This window comes from Sminthopsis crassicaudata, chromosome 2 (genome assembly GCF_048593235.1).
Source record: "Sminthopsis crassicaudata isolate SCR6 chromosome 2, ASM4859323v1, whole genome shotgun sequence".
In the NCBI taxonomy this organism is placed as follows: domain Eukaryota; kingdom Metazoa; phylum Chordata; class Mammalia; order Dasyuromorphia; family Dasyuridae; genus Sminthopsis; species Sminthopsis crassicaudata.
The window spans coordinates 540,981,349-541,006,769 of NC_133618.1; the positions used below are offsets into that span (position 1 = coordinate 540,981,349).

Sequence of the window (25,421 nt, forward strand, 5' to 3'; positions counted from 1 at the left end):
AACCCATGAAGGAAAAGAGACTCACAATTCATTTTTTAAGGTAGTGTGATGTCAGCATAGAATGGAGTTAAAAGTCATACTCTTCATCTGTGCCCATGGGTAATTTACTTAGTCTCTTCACCAGGATAGTGAGATGGGAGAAGTTTAGATGATCTCTAAGATCATTTAGAGGACTTCTAGAACTAATCTTACATAATTTTTCTTTTTTAGATCAGTATAAGAAGTTTTTGCTTTTGAGATGAGTGAATGAGTGTAACAAGAGTTTTCTTCCACTTATGATTTTAGATGTATATTGTTATGCCCTGAAAAGACATAGAAAATCAGTATGAGTGAATTAAAAATAAGATTATTAGATTATTCAGTTTCAGTAGTCTATAGTTTTTTAGTTTTGTGGTTTAACATGAACTTTAAGACAAATTTCTAAACCTTACAGACCTAGCAAATAACTTTATTTTTAAAAAAGAAATTTGTACAAATGAATGGATAGTGAATATTAAATTAGATGTTCAAAAAAACTATTCCTAGATTTTTCCTTGAATTTTTAAAAATTGGATTCTGGACGTTTCAATCTACTCTCCTTCCAAATGGCAGCTATTTATTTTTGTTAAGTCCTATAGAATTTACCATCACTTAAAAAGTTACTGTTTAGTTACATATTATTTAAACAAAATGTATTCCATGGATATGTATTTACCCTTCTTCAAAGGAAGAACTGGTATTTTGTGAGTGGCTGGCTTTAAAGAATGAGAGTAAATAATTGCCAGAAGAATCCCTTGCTCAAAACTAGCCCCCTTTACATCTCTACCAGTTAGACTGAATTTGGTTAATAATAGACCTAGTACAATTGTTAACTTTCACAGCTTTGAAAGATGTCTAAAACTCATGCCTGTGAATGAATCCATAATGCCTCACATCATTATTCTAAATTGGAAATAAGATAATATAGGAATGGGCAACTGCATGGAAACACAGAAAGGGAAATTGAGTTAAAATAAAGAATATTTAATACATAAAATTTGTACTTTCAATGTATGACTAATAAAGTATGTAGCTGTTTCAGTTATGTAGAATGTTGTTTAAATTTCTAAGTATTCTCTAATTATCATAGAAATCTATTAACTATTTTTTAAAAGTCTCTGCAAAAACTTGAATTTTAGAATTCTTTTTAAATTGTTTAACTACTAGAAATTTCAGTCCTCTGAATTAAAGAAATAATTATTTTGTATTATTCCCTCAAAAGATATTTTATTTTCCGTTCCTATCTTTTCTTTTCATCTGGTGAAAAAAGAAAGAAAAGCAATCCTTTTAACAGATATGCTTAGTCAATCCAAATAAATTTATCATTGACCATGTCTAAAAATAAGGATTTCTGTCTGTACCTGGAATCTGTCACCTTTCTTTCCAGAAATAGACAGCATCTTGTTTCTTCAGGATCTCTCAAAATTCTTGATCCAAAAAGTTAAAAGATGACTGTCCTCTTTGGAAAAGGAATACACTTTTCAGTAGTTTTAAAGTTGTCTTTCTAATTTAACCCAGAAGATGACCTGTTGAGTTAGTACTTTTTTGATTCAGGTCAATTCATTTTGTTAAATGCCTGCTGTCTGCTCCCCGCTCCCTGCAAGACATTGCTCTATTGAATCTATTGAAAATGGATAATAAAATCCCTGGATTCTAAGGGTTTTTTATAAAATAATTTCATGGAGGGTGAAACCAAGGTGTAACATCCTGAGTCTGCCTTTCTTTCGTTTTCTTCTTCCTTCCTTCCTTCCTTCCTTCCTTCCTTCCTTCCTTCCTTCCTTCCTTCCTTCCTTCCTCTCTTTCTCTCTCTCTTTCTTTTTCTCTTTCTCTCTTCTTTCTTTTTCTCTTTCTCTCTTTCTCTCTTCTTTCTTTTCTTCTTTCTTTTCTTCCTTCCTTCCTCCCTCCCTTCCTCCTTCCCTCTCTTTCTACTGTTATGGGACAAAAAAAGACCTACCCAAATTGACTACTCAGAGATCACTCATAGAAAGCATTATTAGAATCTCAAGAAGTGGACCCCATCCTGGTCTTTGAGCAAAATTCACAGGCAGGAGATACAGAGCTTTGAAAATGCTCACAGCTTTTATACATTTCAGACAAAAACTTCCAAAATCCCATTCTCTATGTTGTGATTGGTCACATAAGTCTACTATTCCCCTAGTTGGTCAGTGGAATGTAGTATAGACAAGTTGATATACAGCTTCTTCTGTCATGTTGGACAATGGGATGTAGTGAGGCCTTATCTAAAATCACTTGACTCCGGAGAAGCCGAAACTGAGGCCTTATGGGCTTGATTTTCTTTAGGATCTATAAGTTCTTCACCCTTTTCCTATATCCTTCCTCCCTTCCTCCCTTCCTCTCTCCCTCTCTTCCTCTTTTTCTTTCTTTTGAAACTTTTGGTTTTGCTTTGAAAGCAAGGTCATAACTATTGGGAATCTGACAAGCATGTGCATGCAGTCTTATTCTGTCTTTGATGATCATTGGTTTTTAGAGAAAGAAGGGCTTCTGAATAGGCAAGAAATTTGAGGTTTTCATAGAGATGCATATTCTTATATAAGAAAAATAGGAAATCATTTCAAGGAAATTTTACAAAATCTTTGAATTTCTAATTCAAGATTTTAATAAATACAAATATTTATGAAATGTTAAAACTTTACTACCCTTTAAGTATTGTGGGAATTAAACAAAAAAAATTTCATTTTGATATGTAAAATTTCAAGGATTTAGTTCTGTGATGTGTAACTTGGTAATGGGGTACTAGGAAAACAGATCCAAGTGAAACCTACAAAATCTGTTCTTTCTCTGTAATGTGTGAATATATTTTAAAATCCAGCTCAGTGTCAAATTCTGGTTAAGGTAAAAATCAAATAATCGCTTGACAGTAAACAAGAGTTGTGTCATACTGGCAATGCTTGCCCTTTGACCTAGTTTTCCAAAGGGAGGGATAGTAGGGATAGTTTACGCTTGTATTCTTGAGCAGGCAAGATTTTTTGGTCACATCTAAAAGTAGGAGAAACTCCAGAAGTTTTTAGTTTTTGACATTGATTACTTATAACCCATTGTAAATGCTTCATTACAATCTGCCCTTTGGGAAAGCAATTAGAAATTTGGAAAAGGATTATGTGCAAAGTATTATACAAATTTGGTTGGCTTTCTTTTATTAAATGCTTACTGTGTTCTTACCTTGGGTTTTTAAAAATTGATGAATAATCCATTTTTCTAATTTGCCATTTAAAATTATTAAATAAATTTTATAAAAAATTTTGAAAATTATCTTGAATCTAAGAATGGAAACAAATCAATTGCATTACAACAAACATTTGTTTTCTAAATTTGAAAGCTTAAAGCTTTCAAATTTAGAAAACAAATATTTGTTGTAATGCATATTTTTCCTTTGAATTACTATGTGAGTATTTAGGTGAATATTTGTAGTTTTCACAAAATAAGCAATATAGATATTACTTGAAGTTTGTGTTTTTATAGCTTCCCCAAAAGAACAATTCCTTGTAGTTTGGTCAGTCTTGGAAATTGTTACATGTTATACAAAGACAGAGTAAAATTGTTGATTGTCCAAGTTCCAGTGACATTGGTGAACTTTAGGCCCTAAGCTACCAAAACAACAGTTGAGTGGAGAAAGAGGAGGGCAAGGAAAGAGATAAAATTATGTGGGCTTCTGAATACATTCTAAAATCATGTGGACAGATATTAATTTAGTTATTGTTTTAGATTGATCCTGTTTTCCTTTATTATGAACATAATTTGTCAGGTGATTTTTGTCTTCCCAAAGTACTGTAGCCCACAGAAGTATATATTGCCTTATATACAGAGTACTGTATATAAATGGCTTATAGTTTAGAACTAAGAAATCTTTTCTAGCCTTCCAGGTTTGTCTTTGTTGGATTGTAAAGCTTGATTTTTTTTTTTTAATCACATACATACAAATTAAATATTTAGATATTAGCCTAGATATCATATTTTCTTATTCATATTTGGTATTTACATTCATATTTTTTCTTGTTACTCTAGTTATTTTATTTCATGAGTTCTCCCTCGTGTATGCAAAGTGATTTTAGGTCAAAATAATAAGAACTTTAGTAATTAAACAGTGAAATAATTGTGATTATTTAAAGTTAGATGATTTATAAGTGTTCATTTGACTTCCTAAATTACATATATACCTTTTGCATTTTTACAGGTGAAATGAGCTTTATCTGTATTTTTCTACTTTCGAAATTTGACAGCTTCAGAATTTCAACAGCACCTGCAGAGTTGTAGTTTGTTATTTGTCAAAATGCCTGGTCCTAGAGACTTATTTTCAGCTTTTTACCAATTACCACCGCCACAATGTGTTATATTATTCAAGCACAAATCTGTCTTCTATTTGATTTCTCTTAAGTGATTATATTAATTTAACCTAACATGATTCTTGGAGAAAAGATTTGCAGAGCTTTAATGTAGTTTCATATTTACTAAACCCATCTATTTTTATAGTTCATTTAGTATGTTATTTTGAACTAATAATTCTAGGCCTTTTTGCTGCTAGAAAGTGGGCTATCAGTGTACTCTTGCTCAGGGGTACAGCTTTCATTTATATTAAGTCCATAAGATAAAATAATTGTTACTTGAATAATTTCTCTTTTATTTGCCCCTGTTCACCTTTTTTCTTTCACAGCTTCCACCCGATTTGTGAAGTGTGAAAAATGTCATCATTTTTTTGTTGTGCTATCTGAAGCCGACTCAAAGAAAAGCATAATTAAAGAGCCTGAATCAGCAGCAGAAGCTGTAAAATTGGCATTCCAACAGAAACCACCTCCTCCCCCCAAAAAGGTATAGGTCTTAGTTTAATCTTTTGTAAGCATTCTTTCCTTAAAATATTCCATCCCCCCCAATAAATTCTAAGTCCATAGTGAATTCTAATCTTTAATAATGATAAAACATAGATAAGCCTCAAAACCTTGGCATAGTGATCTGAATTATTGTAGATATTTAATGTTTAAATAGAGAAATTAATTGCTTTTTGTGATCATATCAGAGCGACATTCATTTGTTATAATTTGAGTGTTTTTTCTTTTTATTTTAAAATACCAATTTAAAAAAGTATTCAAATGATTATTAAAGTAGCTGTATATCAAAAATAAGTTACATGATCCTTAATGAGCAGCAGCTATGATTGTTTGCATGATTTTAGCCTGTTGTACCTAAGTATCCTAGGATACTATGGTTCTTCTCTTTTGAAACAGTGTGAATGAAATATTATTTTTCACATGTCTACAAATCTTCATTTTAAACTATGTACTGGAATTACTTGTTGATCTAAGTGCTCAGGCAACCTGGTGTTCCACTTTATTTTCTTGTAGTTTTATAGGTGGTTTTGGCCATGGAATGACCTGGCTCTTTCATGGAGAGCTTAAAGCCCTTCTCATTGACTGGGTATCTCCTGCCCAGATCTTATGTGGGCAGCATCCTGCTGAGAAATCTCCCTTTCTTCTTTCTACCAGAGTATTCCATTTCATTTGTAGCTTGTTTTCTTAGTATTCTTCCCCTTCTACATCCTCTCCCCTTTTTTATCTTCCCCCCTTTAGCAGTTTTCATTAGTGGGCATAGAGAGTCCCCTATTCAGTTATGTCCTAACATATTTTCTGGATTTCTAGTTGTGATTATGTGTATGAAATATAGAAAAGAATTGTATTAAATGCATATTGTAAACTTGAACTGTCCATGTAAAATAACAAAATAGGAAAAAATAGCCTTAGATTATCTTGTGCCTAATGTATATGTAATCTAGACATTTGTTTTCAAATGAAACTTCAGAAAATATATAGATGATCATTTTTAAAGGTATAGTACTGCTCAAAAGGCTGAAGAAATTTGCCTCTATGCCCTAAATTATTGGTATGAAAATAGACGTGAATCATACTATTGTCATTCCACAGAATCATAACATCTAGCTAAGTTTTTCTTCATATCTGTCAAATTCTAAATGTCTCTTATTATATATATGTTAATGGTAATTTTTTTGATAGTTATAAAATTCCTTTTTATGAAAACGTAAACCTTGGTTCTAGTCTTGTCTGTATACTTTTGAAGAAGGTAAGAAAAGAGTTGATATGATTAAGTTGGAAAAAGTCTAATTAAAAGTCTAAAAACCTTTTTTATACTCATTTATGTTGTGTCATTAAATGTTTTTGTTTGTATTGTTATTTTTGTTTCCTGTACTAAACATTGACAAAAATAAGTAGTAAAAGTACAATGTACTTTTTTTTTTTTTTTTTTGAGGCTTGAGTTAAGTGACTTGCTCAGGGTCACACAGCTAGAAAGTGTCTGAGACCAGATTTGAACTCTGGTCCTCCTGAATTCAAGGCTAGTGCTCTATCCACTGCAACACCTAGCTGCCCCACGATGTACTTTTAAAAACAAAAGTTGAGCTCTTCACTAAGAATTTTGTGCCTCTGAATTACAGCTTAGTCAGCATCATTCTGTGCCAGGCTCTGAAGTCTGCTAAAAATATAAACACAAAATACATCACTTCTACTCAATTTCATTTCTTAGCATTTTAGTTTAGATTTATTTTAAGTAAAATATTCTTGATACTTTACATTTATGCTTTGCCTTCGTTAAATTTTGATCATTTTTTCATTTCTAATCATTTCTCCTCCCCAGATTTATAACTACCTCGACAAATATGTTGTTGGTCAGTCATTTGCCAAGAAGGTGCTTTCAGTTGCTGTCTACAATCATTATAAGAGAATTTATAATAATATCCCAGCCAACTTGAGGCAGCAGGCAGAAGTTGAAAAGCAGACATCATTAACTCCTAGAGGTTAGTGTTATTGGTAATTTTTGTAATTTAATTTCACTATATTTAGAAGATAGTAACTGATTTTTTCTTTTATCTTTTTTAAGTGCTTTTGCTTTAAAGGGATAGAAGTTTTTTGAAATTCACCTTTATGACAGCTAGTTCCAACTTATTTTGGAAAAATTTGCATCCATGGTTCACTCAGTTATTACTGCAAATGGTAGCTTATGATTCCTCATTAAGCTATCATCTTGATATATTATGGACTGTGGCAGTAAAAAAAAAGTTTAATATAGTAATTTTAAGTAGCAGAAGATAGTGACTGTTAAAACTTTTTATTAAGTTTTTATGGATATAGCATCTGAGGATGACTTACGGAGACCCAATATGTAACTGATTAAATGAAGCTACATCTTGAATATACTGCCAACGAGTTCTGTATTTTAGTTAAAACTAGTGTTTTCATCTATCCTGTAATTTAACTTTTGCATCTTTTAAAAATATAAATATTTGCAGTGCTTTTGACACTTTTATCATTCTAATTTTTTAAATAAGTTTTTTTTGTTGTTGTTTAGGAGGTATTTGGGGGTAAGTGACTTGCCTAGGGTCACATAGCTAGGAAGTGTGTTAACTTCCTAATCAGACTTGAGATCAGAGTTGAACTCAGGTCCTCCTGACTTCAGGGCTGGTGCTCTAATCACTTCCTCCACCTAGCTGCCCCTAAATAAGATTTTTAAAAAATTATCAAACTGTAACCCTCCACAAACTCAGCATACAATAATAGCAATTTTAAAAGATGGTACATCAAACAAATTTTTATGATTTATAGTTTGTTTAAAGACAGTATTTTATTTAATTTTATTAATGGTAACGAATATCCTTTTTTCATGTTCTCTATGAAGTTTTTATTTTGTGGGTCTTTTCAGATTTTTGTTCCTGTTATTATTCACATAGTTATAGTCATGTTTTTGCCTCTGTCTTTTTGTTTGTTTTGCATCACTTCATCTTTTTTGTTTCTTTTTTTGTTGTTTTTATATGTTATGTGTAGTACAATAGATTAAATTTACATGGCATCTTAATAAACATTTATTAAACTTCCAAATGTATAATAAGTAGTGAATTAGGTCCTATGACAACAGTTATATAGTCTCTGTCCCCAAGGACCTTTTCTCAATCTCTTTCCTTTTTATTTTGTATGCACATTGCTTTCTATTGTAGAAAATCTCATATATAAAAGTCATCTGTGTTTTTGCCCCCTATAATTTCTTCTGTTTGAGGCATAGCTAAGAATTTTCTGCCTCTCTGCAATTGTAATAGGTATAATAGTTCATTGTTTCTCTCTTTTTTAAAGAAAATAGGTTATATCATGTAAGTGTGACGCTATTTTCTATTATACTACTATCTAGTTTTAGAATTTTATTGGAAAATTTTTTCTTTCCCAGTGTTTTTGCAAGATTTGGTAAAAATTAGTTTGTTTATAAATATTTGATATTAATTCAGGATTAGTTAATCTATTTCATCAATTTTTCCTGATAATTTTAATAATATAATTAAATATATTATGACATTATCATATAATATATAATAATAATTTCCCCTAATATTCTCTTATTCCAAATATTTTGTCATCCCTTTTCTGATTCTGTGAAACAGTCCATTGGCATTATGATTAGTATTCCGTTAATCCACAGATTTCATTTGGGTAATAATTGTTCAAACAGTATACATTCAGTAACTCCCTACAGTCATTTGTTTTTGCTCTGTTTCTGTAAAAGTTGTTTTCTAGTTGTTTTTATACTGATCTTTGTATATGACCTGAAAGACTAATTGACCTGTCTTACATATTTTGTCATGAAAAATTTAAAAATAAAGCATTTAAATTTTTTGAAGGTAAAAACTTGAAAGAAATTTTACAAATAAGCAGTTTTTCTTTTAATATAGTCAGAAGAGGCAAGGAGGTAGGTTTTTCTCTCTTTTTCTTCCTCTCTTTTTTTCTTACATTACCTTGAAAAGCAAATATATAATATTTTTATCAGAGAACATTTATTGAACAATTATTGTATGCTAAGTTCTGGGGATACAAAAGAAAACCAAATTACCTGCCCTCAAGGAGCTCATGCTATAATATGGGAGGTAGCATGCAAGCAGCTATGTATAAACAAGCTACATGCAGGATAAGTGAGAATGGTCTCATAGAGAAGGCATTAAGGCTTCTCTATGAGACCATAGAGAAGGCATTAAGGCATTAAGGAGGGCTGGGAATGGTTTCTTGTAGAAAGGGGCACTTTAGCTAAGATTTGATGGAAGGTAAGATGTGGAGAGTGTTTCTGGCCTGAGAGAGCTAGTGAGAATGCCTCTTGCATGGCAGAGTGAGTATCATGTATCAGGAACAGTAACAGTGTTACCAGATCACAGAGTGCATGGGGGTGAGTAAGGTATAAGAAGTACAGAAAGGTAGAAAGGGTTAAGCTTATGAAAGGCTGTAAAAGCCAAATTTAATGTTTGATCCTTTGAGGACATAGAGAACCAATTGAATGGAGTTTATTGAATGGAGGTGGTGGGGTGACATGGTCAGACTTGAATTTAAGGATGATCAGTATGACAGTTGAGTGTGTAAAGACCCGAGGCAGGGAGACCAGGTAGCAGGTTAGTGCAATAATCTAGGGAGGCAGTGAGAGTGTCTGTACCAAGTTTTAGAATCACAGGAGAAAAGGGGGTACATGTGAGAGATGTTACAAGGATAGAAATGCAGTTCTTAATAACTGACAGATCCAAAGTATCAGATCAAAAGTTTAAGAATCAACAAATGCAAAGTTTACCAAATTACATCAGTGGAACAAATTTTTTTTGAGGTTACACACTAGGGAAAAAAATCAACTGATTAGTAGTTGTTTTTTGTTTGTTTGCCAATTTCACTAGGATCACTAACTCTTATGTCCAGAACTTAAAGTCCTGGTCAGGGAATTTCTCTGGGGGTCCCCACAAAAGCAACGGGTCTGTTTTTATACCTAACAAGGGACCACATGTAACAGTGATTATTTGGCTGTTTTATTTCTCTTTTAGAATTAGAAATAAGAAGACGGGAGGATGAGTACAGATTTACAAGTAAGTGATTCCTCAGGCCTTTGTAATTTATTCCTTTTAAATTTTGCTTTAGTCAGATATCTCAATAGTAATGATAGGGTTGTGTCCGTTTGCATGTATATCATTGGGAAAACATTGCCTTCTAAATATGTTTATCTAAACATGTATGAAATCTAAAAGTCTCGGAGTTTTTTCAGCTTTATTTTGTGTAGTTTACTGTGTCTGGTGTTCTTAGGTCATTTCTATTGTGATCCTTATTAGCCTGCAGAATAATGTTCTGTAGTATTTCTATGTTAATGATTATGTCATTGTATATTAATAACTTTATTTTTGAAGTTTGTGGATTTCCTATTTGTCAGGTTATAAAAAATAAAATTACTAGCTTACAGATAATAACTATTAATCTTAACTATTATTATGTTATATTAGTCTTAACTATTAATAATGATAAAAGAGCACTGTGGGGCCAGTTATCTTATAGTTAATTTTTGTCATTTCTATTTTCTTTAATATATTTGTAAAGCATTCTGTTTAAGGGCACTTTGGAAATTAATAGTGACCCCTCCAATCAACTTCTATTCAGTAAACATTAAATATCTACTATTGGATTTTTAAGATGTACAAAACTATTTTTATTCATTGTCACATGATCTCATAGTAACGCCATTGAGGTTTTTATCCCCATTTTAGATATTAGGAACCAAGGGCCAAAGAGATTATGTGACTTGTCCATTTTCATGTTTCCTCATTCTAGTCACTCTTCTTTCCCCAAGTTGTCATTGTTCTTTCTAAAATGTTACTTCTAGAAGTAAGCATTCTTCTTGAGTAGTTTGATTAGAAGAGTTAGTATGGTGAGATTATGGCCTACCTTGTTCTGAATGCTCTATTGCCTATGTTAATGCAGCCTTAAACATTAGACTTTTTAACTGCCATATAAATGGCAGTTGACTCATTTTGATCAAAACTTAGCTCTTTTCCACATGTCTAGAATAAGTTTTTTCCATCCTTACTTGAGAAGCTGATTTTTTTTTTTCTTTTTTGAAAAGTTGATTTTTTTTTGGAACTCCATATGTAAGACTTGATATTTAATAGGATAAGTATAATTTTATTAGATCCTTATCATTGTTTTGACTTTACTTTTGCTCTAGATCTATGGCTCCTAATTTTTTTTACCTAATAGTCACTACACCTTCTGTCTGGAAAAAACTGCTAGATGTTAGAGTCTGGTAGCTAAAGTTCAAATCTAGCTCTGTCAGTAATAACTATGACGCAGATTCCTCATCTAAAAAATTGATAATATTTATCCCATCTACTTCACAAGTCTGTTGTAAGGACCAAATAAAGTAATGGATACAAAGTGATTTGTAAGTTAGTGTGTAAATGTTAGTTGTTATTGTTATCAGAAAGGAGCTTAAAAATTCACCTTTTCCTAACCTTTCATTTTACAGATGGAAAAACTGAAATCTAGAAAAATTAATTCACTTAATTCAGGGTTACACAAGTAGTTTAGCTATAAAGCTGGGATTAGAACTCAAATGTTTTGATTTTAGCTACAATATTCTTTCTGATTACATCATGTTTTTAGTCATCTTAGCTCCCAAAATATCTTACCAGCACATTTTACTTTTCAAAGTGTTTCCATTCCAAATCTATCTCATTTAGTATTAAAATAGGTAGAATAGGCATTATTTTGCTTTTACAGATGAGGAGAGGGAGCTATGATGGGTTTAGATGGCATATATGCATGGTCATTTGCAGAACTGTGTGGCTGACAGTAATCAAGGAACCAGCTACAAAGTCAGAAAGATCTGTCTGGTTTCTATCTTGCCTTGGACAAATAGTGTCTGTATGACTCTGAATCTTCAGGGACTCAGACAAATTATATGATAGTTGGTTTGTGGAGAATACTGATCTGCAACATTGAATGAGGATCTTATCCCATATATAGGACCTCTAAACCTGAAGCTCTGTGCTCTTTGTGCAAGGCCATTTATTTGTGTATTTTAGTTTTTTAGTTTTTTACTTCACCATTTAATAGGTATGATAGCCAAATTCAAGTGCTTCTAAAGTGCTTTCTAAAAAAAGTTTTGTAGCATTAGCTGTGCTGTCTTGATGTTGCACAAAGCATTGCTGCATGTTAGGTAAAATATAAGGTATTTGACTTTAGATGGGTGGGTGTGAATGTGTGTGTAACAATTTAAGTGAAATTGTCTTTGGTATTTTCAATATTTCAATTTTCAGAATTGCTCCAGATTGCTGGAATTAGTCCACATGGCAATGCTCTAGGAGCATCCATGCAGCAGCAAGTGAATCAACAAATACCTCAGGAGAAAAGGGGAGGTGAAGTCCTGGATTCTGCCCATGATGACATTAAGCTTGAAAAAAGTAATATTTTGCTGCTGGGACCAACTGGGTCAGGTAAATAATGTAAATATTTCCTGCTTTTTGAAAAAACATTGCTATTATATAGAAAAGGTTGGTTTAGGATTTTTCAACACCATTTATTATAGGACTGTGGTTTTTTGGAAGTCCCAAAGTTCAGTCTTATCATAAGTTATTAACTCTTCATAAGCTTCATGTTGCTTGATGTTGCTCCTTTACAAGTTAGCACAAAAGTGTAGGCCCTTTTGTAAGGTGATTTATAAAACACCCTGAATCTGAGGAATAAAGGAGGTAGGAAAGAGATTGGAGAAGAGTTTGGGATTTCAGCAGCAGGACCACCTGCCTCAGTGATTTGATAAGTGCTCTCAATCATTGGCATTTACAAAGCTGCTGTGTGTACTGGTCTAAGCCCTGGAAATAAAAACAAAGAGGCTAGAGACAGGAATTGCCCTCAGAGAGCTCACAGACTAAGGCTGGAGAAGCAGCATAATGACTATATTCAAGCCTGAATTCAGTTTTTAGTTTTGTGGTACTTCCAAAGCACGGCTGACAGGCCCTGCAGAACCCTTGGTTATTGTTTCTATTTGTAGGTAAAACGTTGCTGGCCCAAACTCTAGCTAAATGCCTTGATGTACCTTTTGCTATCTGTGACTGCACTACCTTGACTCAAGCGGGATATGTAGGTGAAGATATTGAATCTGTGATTGCCAAATTGCTACAGGATGCCAATTATAATGTAGAAAAAGCACAACAAGGTATGTCTCTAGATTTTTTCATGTCCCCCAATTGACACCATATAGAAATAAAGTTGCTGAAGTAATTGTGTTGGGGTATTAGAATGCTGGGTTGAGAAATAAAGTCCTCTTACGTGTTAAGAAGTGCGTATTTGTCACATACTCCACTATATTTAGTGCACTGCATAGAAGTCTGCCCTAAAAGGAATTTGGTAAGGTGACACACAGGGAGGCCAGAAGACCCAGTCACCCAGGAGTCCCTACTCATTATTTGTCTGCCACTAACATCCATGCCAGTGTCATAGAGCTAAAGTGAATAGTAATTTAAAGGCATAAATGTTCATTGGCTGATTTGTAGATTTTTATTCTAATTAGAGACAAAGAAGAAATAGAAATAACCTTTTGTACAAGAGCCTGTATGAACATGCTGCTTCATGGCCCTTTTTTCCTCCATCACCATACTTCCTGCTTCCAGCCTTAAAGACAGATACAACAAGCAGATTACTCCTGCCTCCCCCACCTCCATTTCTCTGTAGACAATCCCCCTAGAAGTAAGAAAGGGTCTTTTTAAAGATACTTCTCAGGAAAAAGAACTGGAGATCTCCAGCATGAAGTACATTCCTAGGAGGAAACGTCAATAGGGTACAGTGATATTACATCTTAGTAAACTGTGTAAATCATAATAGCACATGAAAAAAGACAAATGGGATAAGCAAGTATGTTTGTATCATGGGAAACAAATGCATATGTTGTGTAACAATTTTTAAATTTACTTTTGCTACTAAATATTTTAAAGATAAGGTTGTTGTATGTAATTCATATTATAAATAGAATCCTCCTTAAATTATAGGAATTGTCTTTCTGGATGAAGTAGATAAGATTGGCAGTGTGCCAGGCATTCATCAGTTACGGGATGTAGGTGGAGAAGGCGTTCAGCAAGTAAGCAGTTGAATATTTTGTTCAAGCCTACTAAAAAGGAGGGAATACATCAACTTCCTAGATATTGTACGTTTGGTTTGACATTAAATTAGAGTCCATATTATTCATACTATCTCCACAGTAAACTTTGTGTCATCAAAATCCCAGAGTTTATAAAAAGTTATTTCTGAGTGCTTTTATTTATCATATTATTTCAAAAGATAAAAAGTCCACATTTTGTTTTCAGCGTCATTTTTCCAGAGCCCTTAAATTAAGCTTCAGTGGCATTTGAAAAAAGACTTTCTCACAAATATTTCTTAAAGAGAATGTTCTGATTATTATGTTTACTCATGAATAAATTTGTCTTTGTTTCTTTTCCCCTTATGCTTAGAGATGCTTTAAATAGTTTCATTAATTTTTAAGAGTTGTGTATGGTGTCTTAAAAAATTCCAGGGGGAAAGGGTCTTAGAAATTCTTTAATACAATTTTCTCATATGAGAAAGGACATTGAGCCCCAACAAAGTTAAACTGTTTGTCCAAGTGACTTGTCAAGGGTCACACAGCTAGGAACTGCTAAGTGTCTGAAATCAGATTTGAACTCGGATCCTCCTGAATTCAAGGCTGGTGCTCTATCCACTGTGCCACCTAGCTGCCCAATTCTGTTTCCTACATCATCTTTGTTATAATAACCAATTTATTCAGTTTATGATTTTAGTAAAGGAATAAACAGCAGAAATGCATAAATAATGAAAATATAAAATAGATATTTTTCTAGCATTCAATTTTTAATAAGACTAGTCTGAAATTTTAATGTAGGTGAATTACATTTTTGTTCTTATGATTAAAACATTGTTAAAATATAGCATCATTTATTTCTTTCATCTAGCCAATATTTTGAAAATAGAGGCCCTTTGAAAATAATTAAAGGACATTTGAAATTTTCTTTCTCTGGAAGAAAAAAATAAAAACAAAATCCTTGTAATAAAACACATAGACAAGCAGAAATTCCCATGTTGTTCATGTCTAAAAATGTCTATCTCATTCTGCATATTAGTGTATCATTTTTTTAACAAGAGGTGGGTGACATTCTAATCTTCAGTCTTCTGGAATCATAATTGATTATTGCTTTGAACAGAATTCTTAAGTTAAAAAAAACTACTTAATTATAAAGTACCCCCTTTTCTTGAACTGGGGAAAGGTTTAGAGGCTGTAAGCACTTCAGATACTTTATAAATTCTGGGTTGAGTAAGTAGCTTCTGTTTCCTAGTCTGAGGTGTAAAGAGAGATTCCACTTTTTAAAAAGTATTTACTTTTAAAGAGCTACCTACTCTCTTTGGTAATAGTAATAATGAATTTTGAAGAACCTAATCACATAGGCCAAGAAATTCAGATTGGTGATTTCCTGAGTAATAACAGGGTCTTGTAATAACTTCAGAAGAAATTAACAATAGAATATTATCTAAATTTTACTTTTTTGTTATGTGAAAGTTGGGAATTTTGTTTATCATCTCTCTGCTTTTTCTCTTTGAGAAAAGCAATTTCAGTATTTTTTTTTTTTTTTTTTTTGCTGTTCAATAGTGTACTTTTATGTGGTGTCATAAACTTTTCATTTTTTTCTTTAGGGTTTGTTAAAACTTTTAGAAGGTACAATAGTCAATGTTCCAGAAAAGAATTCCCGCAAACTTCGTGGAGAAACAGTACAAGTTGATACAACAAACATACTGTTTGTTGCATCTGGTGCTTTTAATGGTTTAGACAGAATAATCAGCAGGAGGAAAAATGAGAAGGTGAGCTATTCTAAAGACATAATAAGATAGGATCATTTATATTATTATTAAAATGAGATCTTATATTAAACTTGCTCTGCTAATTAAGCATGGCCAAAATGGAACTCATTATTTTCTCCCCCCAAAAATCTACCCTTACTTCACAAATTTTCTGTTAAGAGACTTACTCAGTATTTTAAAAAATGAATGTACTTATACAATAAAAAAATTGCTTTTACATGTAATTGGGGAAAATTTTTAAAAAATATACATATTTCTTAATTGCTCAGGTTCCCAGCCTCAGAGTTATCTTTGTCACTTTGACCTTCCTCATATCACATATAGTCACCTGTAATATCTTGTCAGTATTATCACTAACATAGATCTTGAATCCATTTCCGTTTCAGTTCACTTAGTTATCAATGTAGTTCAAAGATTTTTGTAGTACAAGATTTTTCTCACTGATCTCAGTTCCATCATTCCAGTCTCCACTTCCTCATCTGTTAATGGGGATAATAATACCTGTCTCCCAGGCTTCTTTTGATGCCTTTTCTGTATTTTTATAATAAAAAGCATATTTGTTAATTCTATAGATACTTATTGTAAAAAATGTTATCTTTAACTTAAGTATTTTTCAAATAAAACTTTAAAATAAGACTTTTTAAAAATAACATCAGGAATAAAGTTATAGATCTCATTAACATGCAAAAATACTTTTTTGCTATTATATTTTATTAAGCTTTATCTTTTTAAATAAATTTACAGTTTAAAGGCAACATGCAAATATAAAATTTTATCTCCTTATTTCTTCATGGTTTAATTTATTCATATCATTCATACAGATTACCTTTTTGCATTCAGTCATATTGCTCTGTCGTTCAAAAACTTTTCCCCTTTTCTAATCAGCCTTATTGCAGTACTGTGCATGTATGGGTGAATAGGTTGGTGCTTATTTATATCATGATCTTTTTATAATTTCTGATGCTAATTACTATTTCCCCCCCCCCCTTTTTTTTTTTTTTTTTTAAACTAGTGTATATAAAGTAAGAGTACTCTTCCAATTTTCTGGTACATTTTGTCTGGAAAAGAAAAGTCAGAAAGTTCTATAATTATAACTGCAAAGAGGAATGAACACATTTCTTGTGCTGTAATATTTATCATTTTGATTTTTATCCATAACACAGAATCCTTTTGAATATATGTACTTTTTTATTCTTAGAATTTCTCTTGACCAAATTTTTTTTCTTTGACAGTATCTTGGATTTGGAACACCAGCTAACTTAGGAAAAGGCAGGAGAGCTGCAGCAGCAGCAGATCTTGCCAACCGAAGTGGGGAGTCAAATGCCCATCAAGACATTGAAGAAAAAGATCGTTTATTACGCCATGTGGAAGCCAGAGATCTCATTGAATTTGGCATGATTCCAGAGTTTGTGGGACGGTTACCCGTGGTGGTTCCCTTGCATAGCCTAGATGAAAAAACTCTTGTACAGATTCTTACTGAGCCACGTAATGCAGTTGTTCCCCAGTACCAGGCGTTATTCAGCATGGACAAGGTTTGATAATTTTTCCTCTTATTCAGTGTCATTATTTTAAAATTTCACTCATGGAATTCTCTAAACTAGTTTTTCAAATTAAAAATAAAGGCACTTCCACTACTGTCAATACCCACTTATAATAGATAACCAAAGGTAGAATAAAGTGAGATTCAAAAAGTTGAGTGAAAGGCACATACAATTGGAATTATGAAGGTAATGATGTGCTTCTTCCTTGTTATAGACTGATAATGGCGATAACAAAATTCAGAAACATGGAGACGTAACTCACATCACAGTTCTGGAAATATAAATGCCAATTCTAGCATGTCAGCTTTTCATCATAGGGTTATATATCCATTACTTTAAAAATAATAGTTATAGAGAGAAGGTGGTAAATAGTTAACAACTACAGACTCCTTGTTTAAGAATAACATCCCAAAGAACTATAGTTCTGATTTCTCCTTATGCTTATTTTAGTTCTTGTTTGAAAGGAGGTTTTATGAGTAATAATTAACTATAGTACTTATTTGTTTAAAGAGCTAAATTAAATGATTTGTCAGCAGGAGGAAATTATTGAAGGTAGTACTAGGAATTCGCTACATTTTAGAGAGCTTTTGAATTCTTTGATAAAGTAAAATCTCCTTATTTTAGATGCTTCTCATTTGGAATTTGTGTTTATTGATAACTGGGCTGAAGTTTACTTTAATACTATTTCTGAAAGAAAAAATTTACTAAGCAATAAAGTAGGTAAATAGAATTTTACATTTTAATGGAATGACTGTTTAATGACGTGGGCCAAATCATTTTATGATTCTTTGATTTCATGATTCTTTGAAATGAGGGAGTTCAAATCATTGTTACTTCCTTCTTGTAAGGTGCTTTGGTAAGCACTGGGGCTACAAAACTAAGTAGTAATAATCTGAACTTACATTCTACTATAGAGTTACAGCAGATACACAGATAAGAAAACACAAATTACAAGATAATTTTAAGAGAAAGAGCATACCAAGAACTGGGGAAGTGAGGAAAAATTCATGTAGGAGGTAGTATCTAAAATAATTTGAAGGAAACCAAGGATTGTAAGAGATGGAGATGAGAAAGAAATTCATTTATGGACAGTGTACAAGCTTATGTAGAAGCAAAGAACTTGAAATGTTGATTGCAGAGAACAACTTTTATAGGCAGGTTTGATTGGAGCATGGTATATGCAAAGGGATAAGTAACATGGAATAAATTTAGGGTTAAGACAATTTTTTTTTTTTAGTTCAAAATACATTTATTGAAAATAACTTGCAATAGAATTTTTTTTTCATAAACCTTGAGCATAATCCCACAAATATATACATTGTTAATTTGGAGAGTGAGCAGGCATAGAGGTAATACTATGAAGAGGTCCACCCATGGAAAATACATGTGGAGGGATCTTTTGAATTTGTCTTCTTTATGTTCCTCACTGAGCAGTATTATGTTTTTAATATTCAGTATTTTATCAATCATTTTTGTACTTTATGTTCCAAATTTTTCTTCCTCCCTCCTGACCTCCCCACTCCCCAAGACAGCAAGTAATCTGATATAGGTTAAATAATATGCAATTCTTTTAAACATTTCCATATGTCAAGTTGTGCAAGAAAAATCAGACCATGGGAAAAAACATAAGAAAGAAAAAAGGGAAAATACTAATGTTTTGATCCATATTCAGTCTTCATAGCCTTTTCCATCCCAAGTATATTGTATTGTTAGAAATTTGCATTTGATCCTAGAAGCAACAATGCAGTCAGAACTGTTGCTTAAAATTATTTTCACAGCTCTGTGGAGAATAGGTTGGTAAGGAAAACTGTTAGAACCAGGGACACTGATTAGGTTTTTACAGTGACCTGTCTTCTAAATCATCTTGTAGAATAGATGTTTAGCAAGATTCCCATGTGAGGGAAGAGAAAGGGACAGATGTGAGAGATGTTTTGGAGGTAGAATCGATGCCATGGCAAATTCAGTGGATATCAAAGAGAAAGAAAAGATGACTCCAAGGTGGCAAACCTAGTGATTGGTAAAATGCTGTTACTATCAAAAGCAATTGAGAAATTGTGGAATTAGGGGAAAAGATGAGTTCCATTTTAAGGATAATGAGTTTGAGGTAATAAAGATATTCATCAGGAACTTGGTAAAGTGAGTCTGGAATGCTGGAGAAAGATTAGGGCTAGATATATAGATATGGTGGTCATCTATAGAAAGATGATAACTGAATCCATGGGAGTTGAGGAATCTTCAAGAGAAAGAGTGTAGAGATAGAAGATACTAAAGGAATCAATACTGATGGATGAGAAATGGATAATCTAGCAAAGGTGATGGAGAATTGATCAGACAGGTAGAAAGAACTTTAAGAGAGCAGTGTCAAAGCAAAGGGGAGAAGTATGTAGGAGGGATTGGTTTTCTGTGTCAAAACCTAGAACCCAAGTAGGTTGAAGATGGAGGAAAAAAACCATTAGATTTAGTAATTAAGAGAATATTGGTAACTTTAGGGACAGCTGGTTCAATCTAATGATGGATTCAGAAGCCAAATTGCAAGAGATTGAGAAGTAAATAGAATGTCAAAAAATAGAAGTAAGTTTGTGGAAGGAAGAAGAGATATAGGACAGCATTCAAGATGAAGGAAACATGGGTGTGTTTATAGAGAGTAAAGAAGACTGAAGAAGAGGGAATAGTTTAAAAAATAAACTCTTCAAGTAGAATGCTAGATGATAAACCAAGGCCACGGCCTTGGGTAGAAGGTCTTGGCAATATGGGCCACATCTTTCAGAGATTGGAACAAAGAAGGGATGATAAAAAGATATTTTGAACTGGAGAGGAATTTAAAAAAAAAAAAAAGGAAAACAAAAGAGGGAATTCACAGCAGATGTGTTGTATTTTCCTAATAAAATACTTAGTAGGGACATCTAGGTGGCACAGTGATTAGAGCACCAGCCCAGAATTCAGGAGGACCTGAGTTCAAATGTGAGTTCAGACACTTAATACTTCCTAGCTGTGTGACCCTGGGCAAGTCACTTAACACCAATTGCTTTAGCAAAAACAAACAAAATAAATTAAATACTTAGTACTTTGCTGAAAGAAAAAAATGAACAGCTGCTGTGAAAAATATGGTAATAGAAGAAGAGGATTGCCCAGTTGAGATGAAATAACAAATGTTTTGAGGACCTCATCATCATAGTTCTCCCTGGAACATTAAGCAAACTGTGGGTATGGGTAGAAATAGAAGGCATGTGGGGATGACACAAGGTTGAGGGTTGGTAACTCCTGGAACACATGGGTAATGGTACACAAAGAGGTGGGGGATTCAAGAATAAGGCATAATATAGAATTGAGACTGAAGGGAGACACTGAACCCAGAACAGAGGTTATAGGCTAGGAAGATCGGGAAGGAATAGAGTGACTGTAGGTTAAAATAAGTACTAAGGATTTATGTAGAATAAGACAATATAAGAGTAATTTCAATAGATTCAGATCATGGTAACAGAATAGTTATGGGTAATAGTGAGATCAATGTAGCAAGCTGTCGTCTCCAGAAGCTGCCGGATCGCTCTCTGTAATCCTAACAGATCAAGAGTATGATTATCCCTGTTTGCATCCAAGGGTAGAATAAAGATGCAATAATGACAGTAAAAGTTGAACTAGGGACCAGAGTTTTTAAGGAGACCTCATATATATATGTTGAAGGGAGTAGAATTTGGTGTGAATTTGCTAGCCATAGATTAGCAGAAGAACCAGTTGATTAGGTTCCCACTTCCTAAGGATGCAAAAGGGGTTGTTATTTTTATTTTGTGGATGTTTTTTAAAATTCTCATACTAAGGAAGCAACCAAGGAGATTGGATTAGACGTTTGCATTGGCAGATACCTTAGCCCAAACAGTTCCTTTGCCTCATATCAAAATGATGAGATTTGATGCAACATTTGGAAAATACTTTGCATTTGGCATGTACACTTTGTTCCTCATTAGCTCTATCTTGTCTTGAATCTAGTCCTGAGCAGGTTCCTAGCTGTGAAAAACTCTGCCGGAATTACAGATAACCGGGGCAGTATTGTTTTATCTCCTGGTGGTTTCATGGAAAATCTTCAGTAGTGCCTTCAAATATAGTTTAGCTTTTAGGACAAATTCAATTTCTCAGAGGGACTGGGACTACATTTTTATTCTCCATTGTCCAGTGATTTAAAAAAAAAAAATTAAGCAGTAAATAGGTTATGGGACAAATTTTGCTGTCAACCTGTTTCCCTTTTTATATTAGTTGGACCAGATAATCTTTGAGGGTTTTCTCATTTTTGATAGTCTGTAATTATATAATTCAGAAATATTTCATTGTGTTAGATATATTTGTTATACTAAAAATTAAAGCATGTTACAATTAAGTTACAGCTATTCAGTAAAAACACCCTTGGGGACTTTCCTTTTGTAAAGTTTATTACTGGACAAATTTTTTTTAAAGTATGTTTCTTGAAAAGCATTGCAGAGCTTGAATTTTAACAATTCACACTGTCCTTTAGTCATTCTGAATCAGTGAGGCTTCACTATAATATTGATATTGCTTCATTATCTATGCTGCCCTTTAGCACAATGTAGTTTCCTTGTCTCTCTTAATTAAATCAATTTTTGTTTTTGCTTGATCTGAGATCAGGATGGCTACCTCTGCTTTTTTGACTTCACCTGAAGCATAGTAGATTCTGCTCCAGCCTTTTATCTTTACTCTATATGTATTGCCCTGCTTCAACTGTTTCCTATAAACAACATATGTAGGATTCTGGCTTTTAATCCAGTGTGCTATCCATCTTTGCTTTATGGGGGAGTTTACCCCATTCACATTTATGGTTAAAATTGCTAATTTTGTATTTCCTGCCATCTTGTTAGCCCCAGATTATGCTTTTTTCTTTCTCCCTTACCCTCCTCTCCAGTATTAAACTTATGAGCACCACTTGCCTCATGCACCCCTACCTCTTTAGGATCCCTCCCTGGCCCTTAGAGTCCCTCCCCTTTAAACCTTTCCCTATCAATTTCTGTATTCCCTTCTATTTATCCTATTCCCTTCCTTTTCTCTTTTCCCCTCTCACTTTTCAATGAGGTGGGAGAAGTTTCTTTATAAGCCAAATATGTTTTCTCTGAACCAATTCTGATGAGAGTAAGATTCACACTTATGATCATCCCCCTTCCTTCTTTCCCTCAGATATGTTTCCTTTGCCTCTCTGTGAGATGTAGTACCTCCATTTTTCCCTTTTTCTGGTAAAATTTATTTTCTACCTCTAGATCCTTTTTTATATTATAACAGTAAACCAAATTATACATGTATTCTTTATGTATACGAGGCTATATAATTTAAGAATATTATGAAAGACCTAAGTTTTGGTAACTTATTTAAAGGCAAAGAAGTTAATACTGGTCATTAAAGGCGAAACTCGATGTCTTTGTTGTTGTTGAGCCATTTAGGTTATGCCTGACCTCATTTGGGATTTTTCTTAGCAAAGATACTGTAGTGGTTTGTAATGTTGTTTCTCTAAAATGTAATCATTTTCTTGGGGGTAGTTAGAATGACTCCTGACTACTCCTCCCAGAGAGTGTGGGATTGTGGGGTTTTGCCTTGTGAATCCTCCGGAAGTCAATCCTAGTTGTGAATCTCCCAAAATCCTCTTTGGCCTTGAATCTCCTGGAAGTCCATGAGCAAGCTTTTCCTTTAGACTTGTGAATCTCACCTACTGAATCCTGGCTCTCAATCTTCTTTCAGAGAGTGGGCTTATCCTTTTATATGCTCTCTAAAGGTATGAAGTCTAATGTGTGAACCAGTGAGCTAACTCCTTTAAAAGTATGAACTCCTTTAAAGGTGTGAACTAAGTACATGTCTCAAGTTCTAAGAACTTGTCTCAAGTTCTGGCCCATAACATCTCCTTGTAGGATCAGATCAACCATGCTAAATTAGATAATTATTGTCTCTTATCTATTCCAGTGACTTAGCATCTTGTAAGAATTCTAACAGTGGTTTGCCATTTTCTTCTCAGGTTCATCTTAGTAAATGAGGATCTGAAGCAAACAGGGTTAAGTGACTTGCCCAGAGTCTCACAGCTTATGTCTGAGGCCAGTTTTGAATTCAGGAAGATGAATGAGTTTTCCTAATTCCAGGCTCAATATATCTTAGATCAAATGTTAAATAACATCCAAGAGAAGATATTTTGATCTTTGAAAAAAAATTCTTGATATAACTGGCCCACAAACAAGGCATGTGGTTTTATAGATTTTTGCAGTAGTGTTGATAGTTTTGTATTTATTCATCATGCTCACTAGTTTAGGCCTTTTGTGTGGATTTTCAAGTTAGGAGGTATTTTATAACCAAGTTGAGATAGATCTAATCTTGACTTTACCCGTTTATAATGAGCTTATCCAGAGAGAAAATGAATTTTGTATAAAGCTTCAAATTGTTTATTCGAATTCTCTCATAGATTTCAAGGTGTATTGGACAGTGTCTCAGAATGCATGTCATAGATTGTACAGAATATAACTATTTCAGGATTTATTTAGATTATATATATATATATATCTATATATCTATATATCTAAATATATAGATATATAGATATAAGATATAGATATATAGCTATAGTATAGATATTAACCTGCTTAAGTTAATCTAGATTGGGAAACAGAGAAGGATGATATTTGTTTCGTTGGGGAAGGGGAAAGGAAAAGGGAATAAGCATTTATATAGTGCCTGTTATATTCTAGGCACTGTGCATCTCAGCATTTTCTTTACAAATATTATCTTATTTGATCCTCATAATAACCTGGTGAAGAAGGTATTATTTTTCTCATTTTATAGATGAGGAAACTGAGGCAAATAGAAGTTGATGACTTGCCCAGGCTCACATAGCTAGTTGGTATTGAGGCTGCATTTGAACCTCCTGACACCAGACCCATTGCTCTCTCCATTGCCTCTGGCTTTATAAGAGTATTGGTTAGATAATTCCTTTAGTTAGGCTCTCCTACTACATGGAACTTTAACAAAATTTAGTCCTTTTCCAGGATGCATAAAATGATACCTTGTGTTTAATTTCTAATCATAGTTGTAATTACATTCCTAAAAACTGCAGAGGTGATAATTGGTCTTCTATTTGGAATTATTTGAAATATTTCTTTGACTAAATGAAATAAGATTTTATGCAGTTAGCTCCTTTTTCTTTGACTGGGTTTCCTGTAACTGATTAGTATGTTCCACATTTCACCACTTAGGGTGATTTTCAAGTTTGTAAAAAATGTTTTCCCTTTCTGGAATCTTCATGCCTCTGTACACATGTATTGAGACAAGAGACCTTTGTAGGCTCTCAGTGAGTCATGACAGCCACCCATGCTCCTGTTTCTTTGAAGTGCAGCAGAGACATCAAACCCTCAGCATAGTACTCTTACATGAGAATAAAATTTTCTGGCAGTAAAAATATGTACATTTATAAGAAGTGATATGTAAGAGGATTTCTTCTCCCTACTCACTTTTTCTACTTTTAGTCCAGCCTGACTCTACTCAAAGTATAAAGTTATTGACAAAGGCAAATTGTTTTTTTTCATAGAGTAATAAGAATATAGTTAGTTGTGTTTTTTTAGTTATCTTGTTTTATATCAAATTGTAATGTTCCTGGAAAAGAGAAATTTCTGTCAGACCACACTAGAGATCCTTTTTGTTGGGTTGTTTAAGCTTGTACATTTTTAATGATTCTAAACGATATGGGTTTATATCATAATAAGATAATATCTAAAGTCAGTACTTAAATGTACATGAGGTCTACATTAAAATTTTTATGTTGCAAATAAATGCAGTGGTGAGGTTGCTGGACCTGGAGTATAATCTCAAGACATTTTATTAAGGCCAAATCCTGAGCAAGTCACTTAATCTGTACTACCTCAGTTTCTCTGATGGCACCTATCTCTCAGAGTTTTTGTGAGGATAAAATGAAATATTTGTAAAGTTCCTCAAAAACTTTGAAGCACTGTGTAAATGCTGGTTGTTATTTCATTCAGCAACTATTTTAATGCCTGCTTTTTTTTTTTTTTTTTTTTTTTTTGTAAGAACCTGTGTGTTAATATGTTGGATACATATATGGCCTAACCCTAGGATACATATGTGCTTAAGAAAATCAAAAAGCATTTATTGAATACTTCTGTGCCAGTCATTC

General features: G+C 33.1%; 1 protein-coding gene across 1 annotated transcript in view; it reads left to right on the forward strand.

Moving 5' to 3' along the window:
- Positions 1–25,421, forward strand: part of CLPX (caseinolytic mitochondrial matrix peptidase chaperone subunit X) — a 48,101-nt gene that overhangs the window by 16,042 nt on the left and 6,638 nt on the right. Inside the window, exons 4-11 of the mRNA XM_074294818.1 lie at positions 4,688–4,842; positions 6,676–6,835; positions 9,875–9,916; positions 12,137–12,313; positions 12,868–13,032; positions 13,862–13,950; positions 15,552–15,716; positions 16,949–17,248. Of these exons, the coding sequence (XP_074150919.1) occupies positions 4,688–4,842; positions 6,676–6,835; positions 9,875–9,916; positions 12,137–12,313; positions 12,868–13,032; positions 13,862–13,950; positions 15,552–15,716; positions 16,949–17,248 (1,253 nt within the window). The remainder of the gene's footprint in view (positions 1–4,687; positions 4,843–6,675; positions 6,836–9,874; positions 9,917–12,136; positions 12,314–12,867; positions 13,033–13,861; positions 13,951–15,551; positions 15,717–16,948; positions 17,249–25,421) is intronic.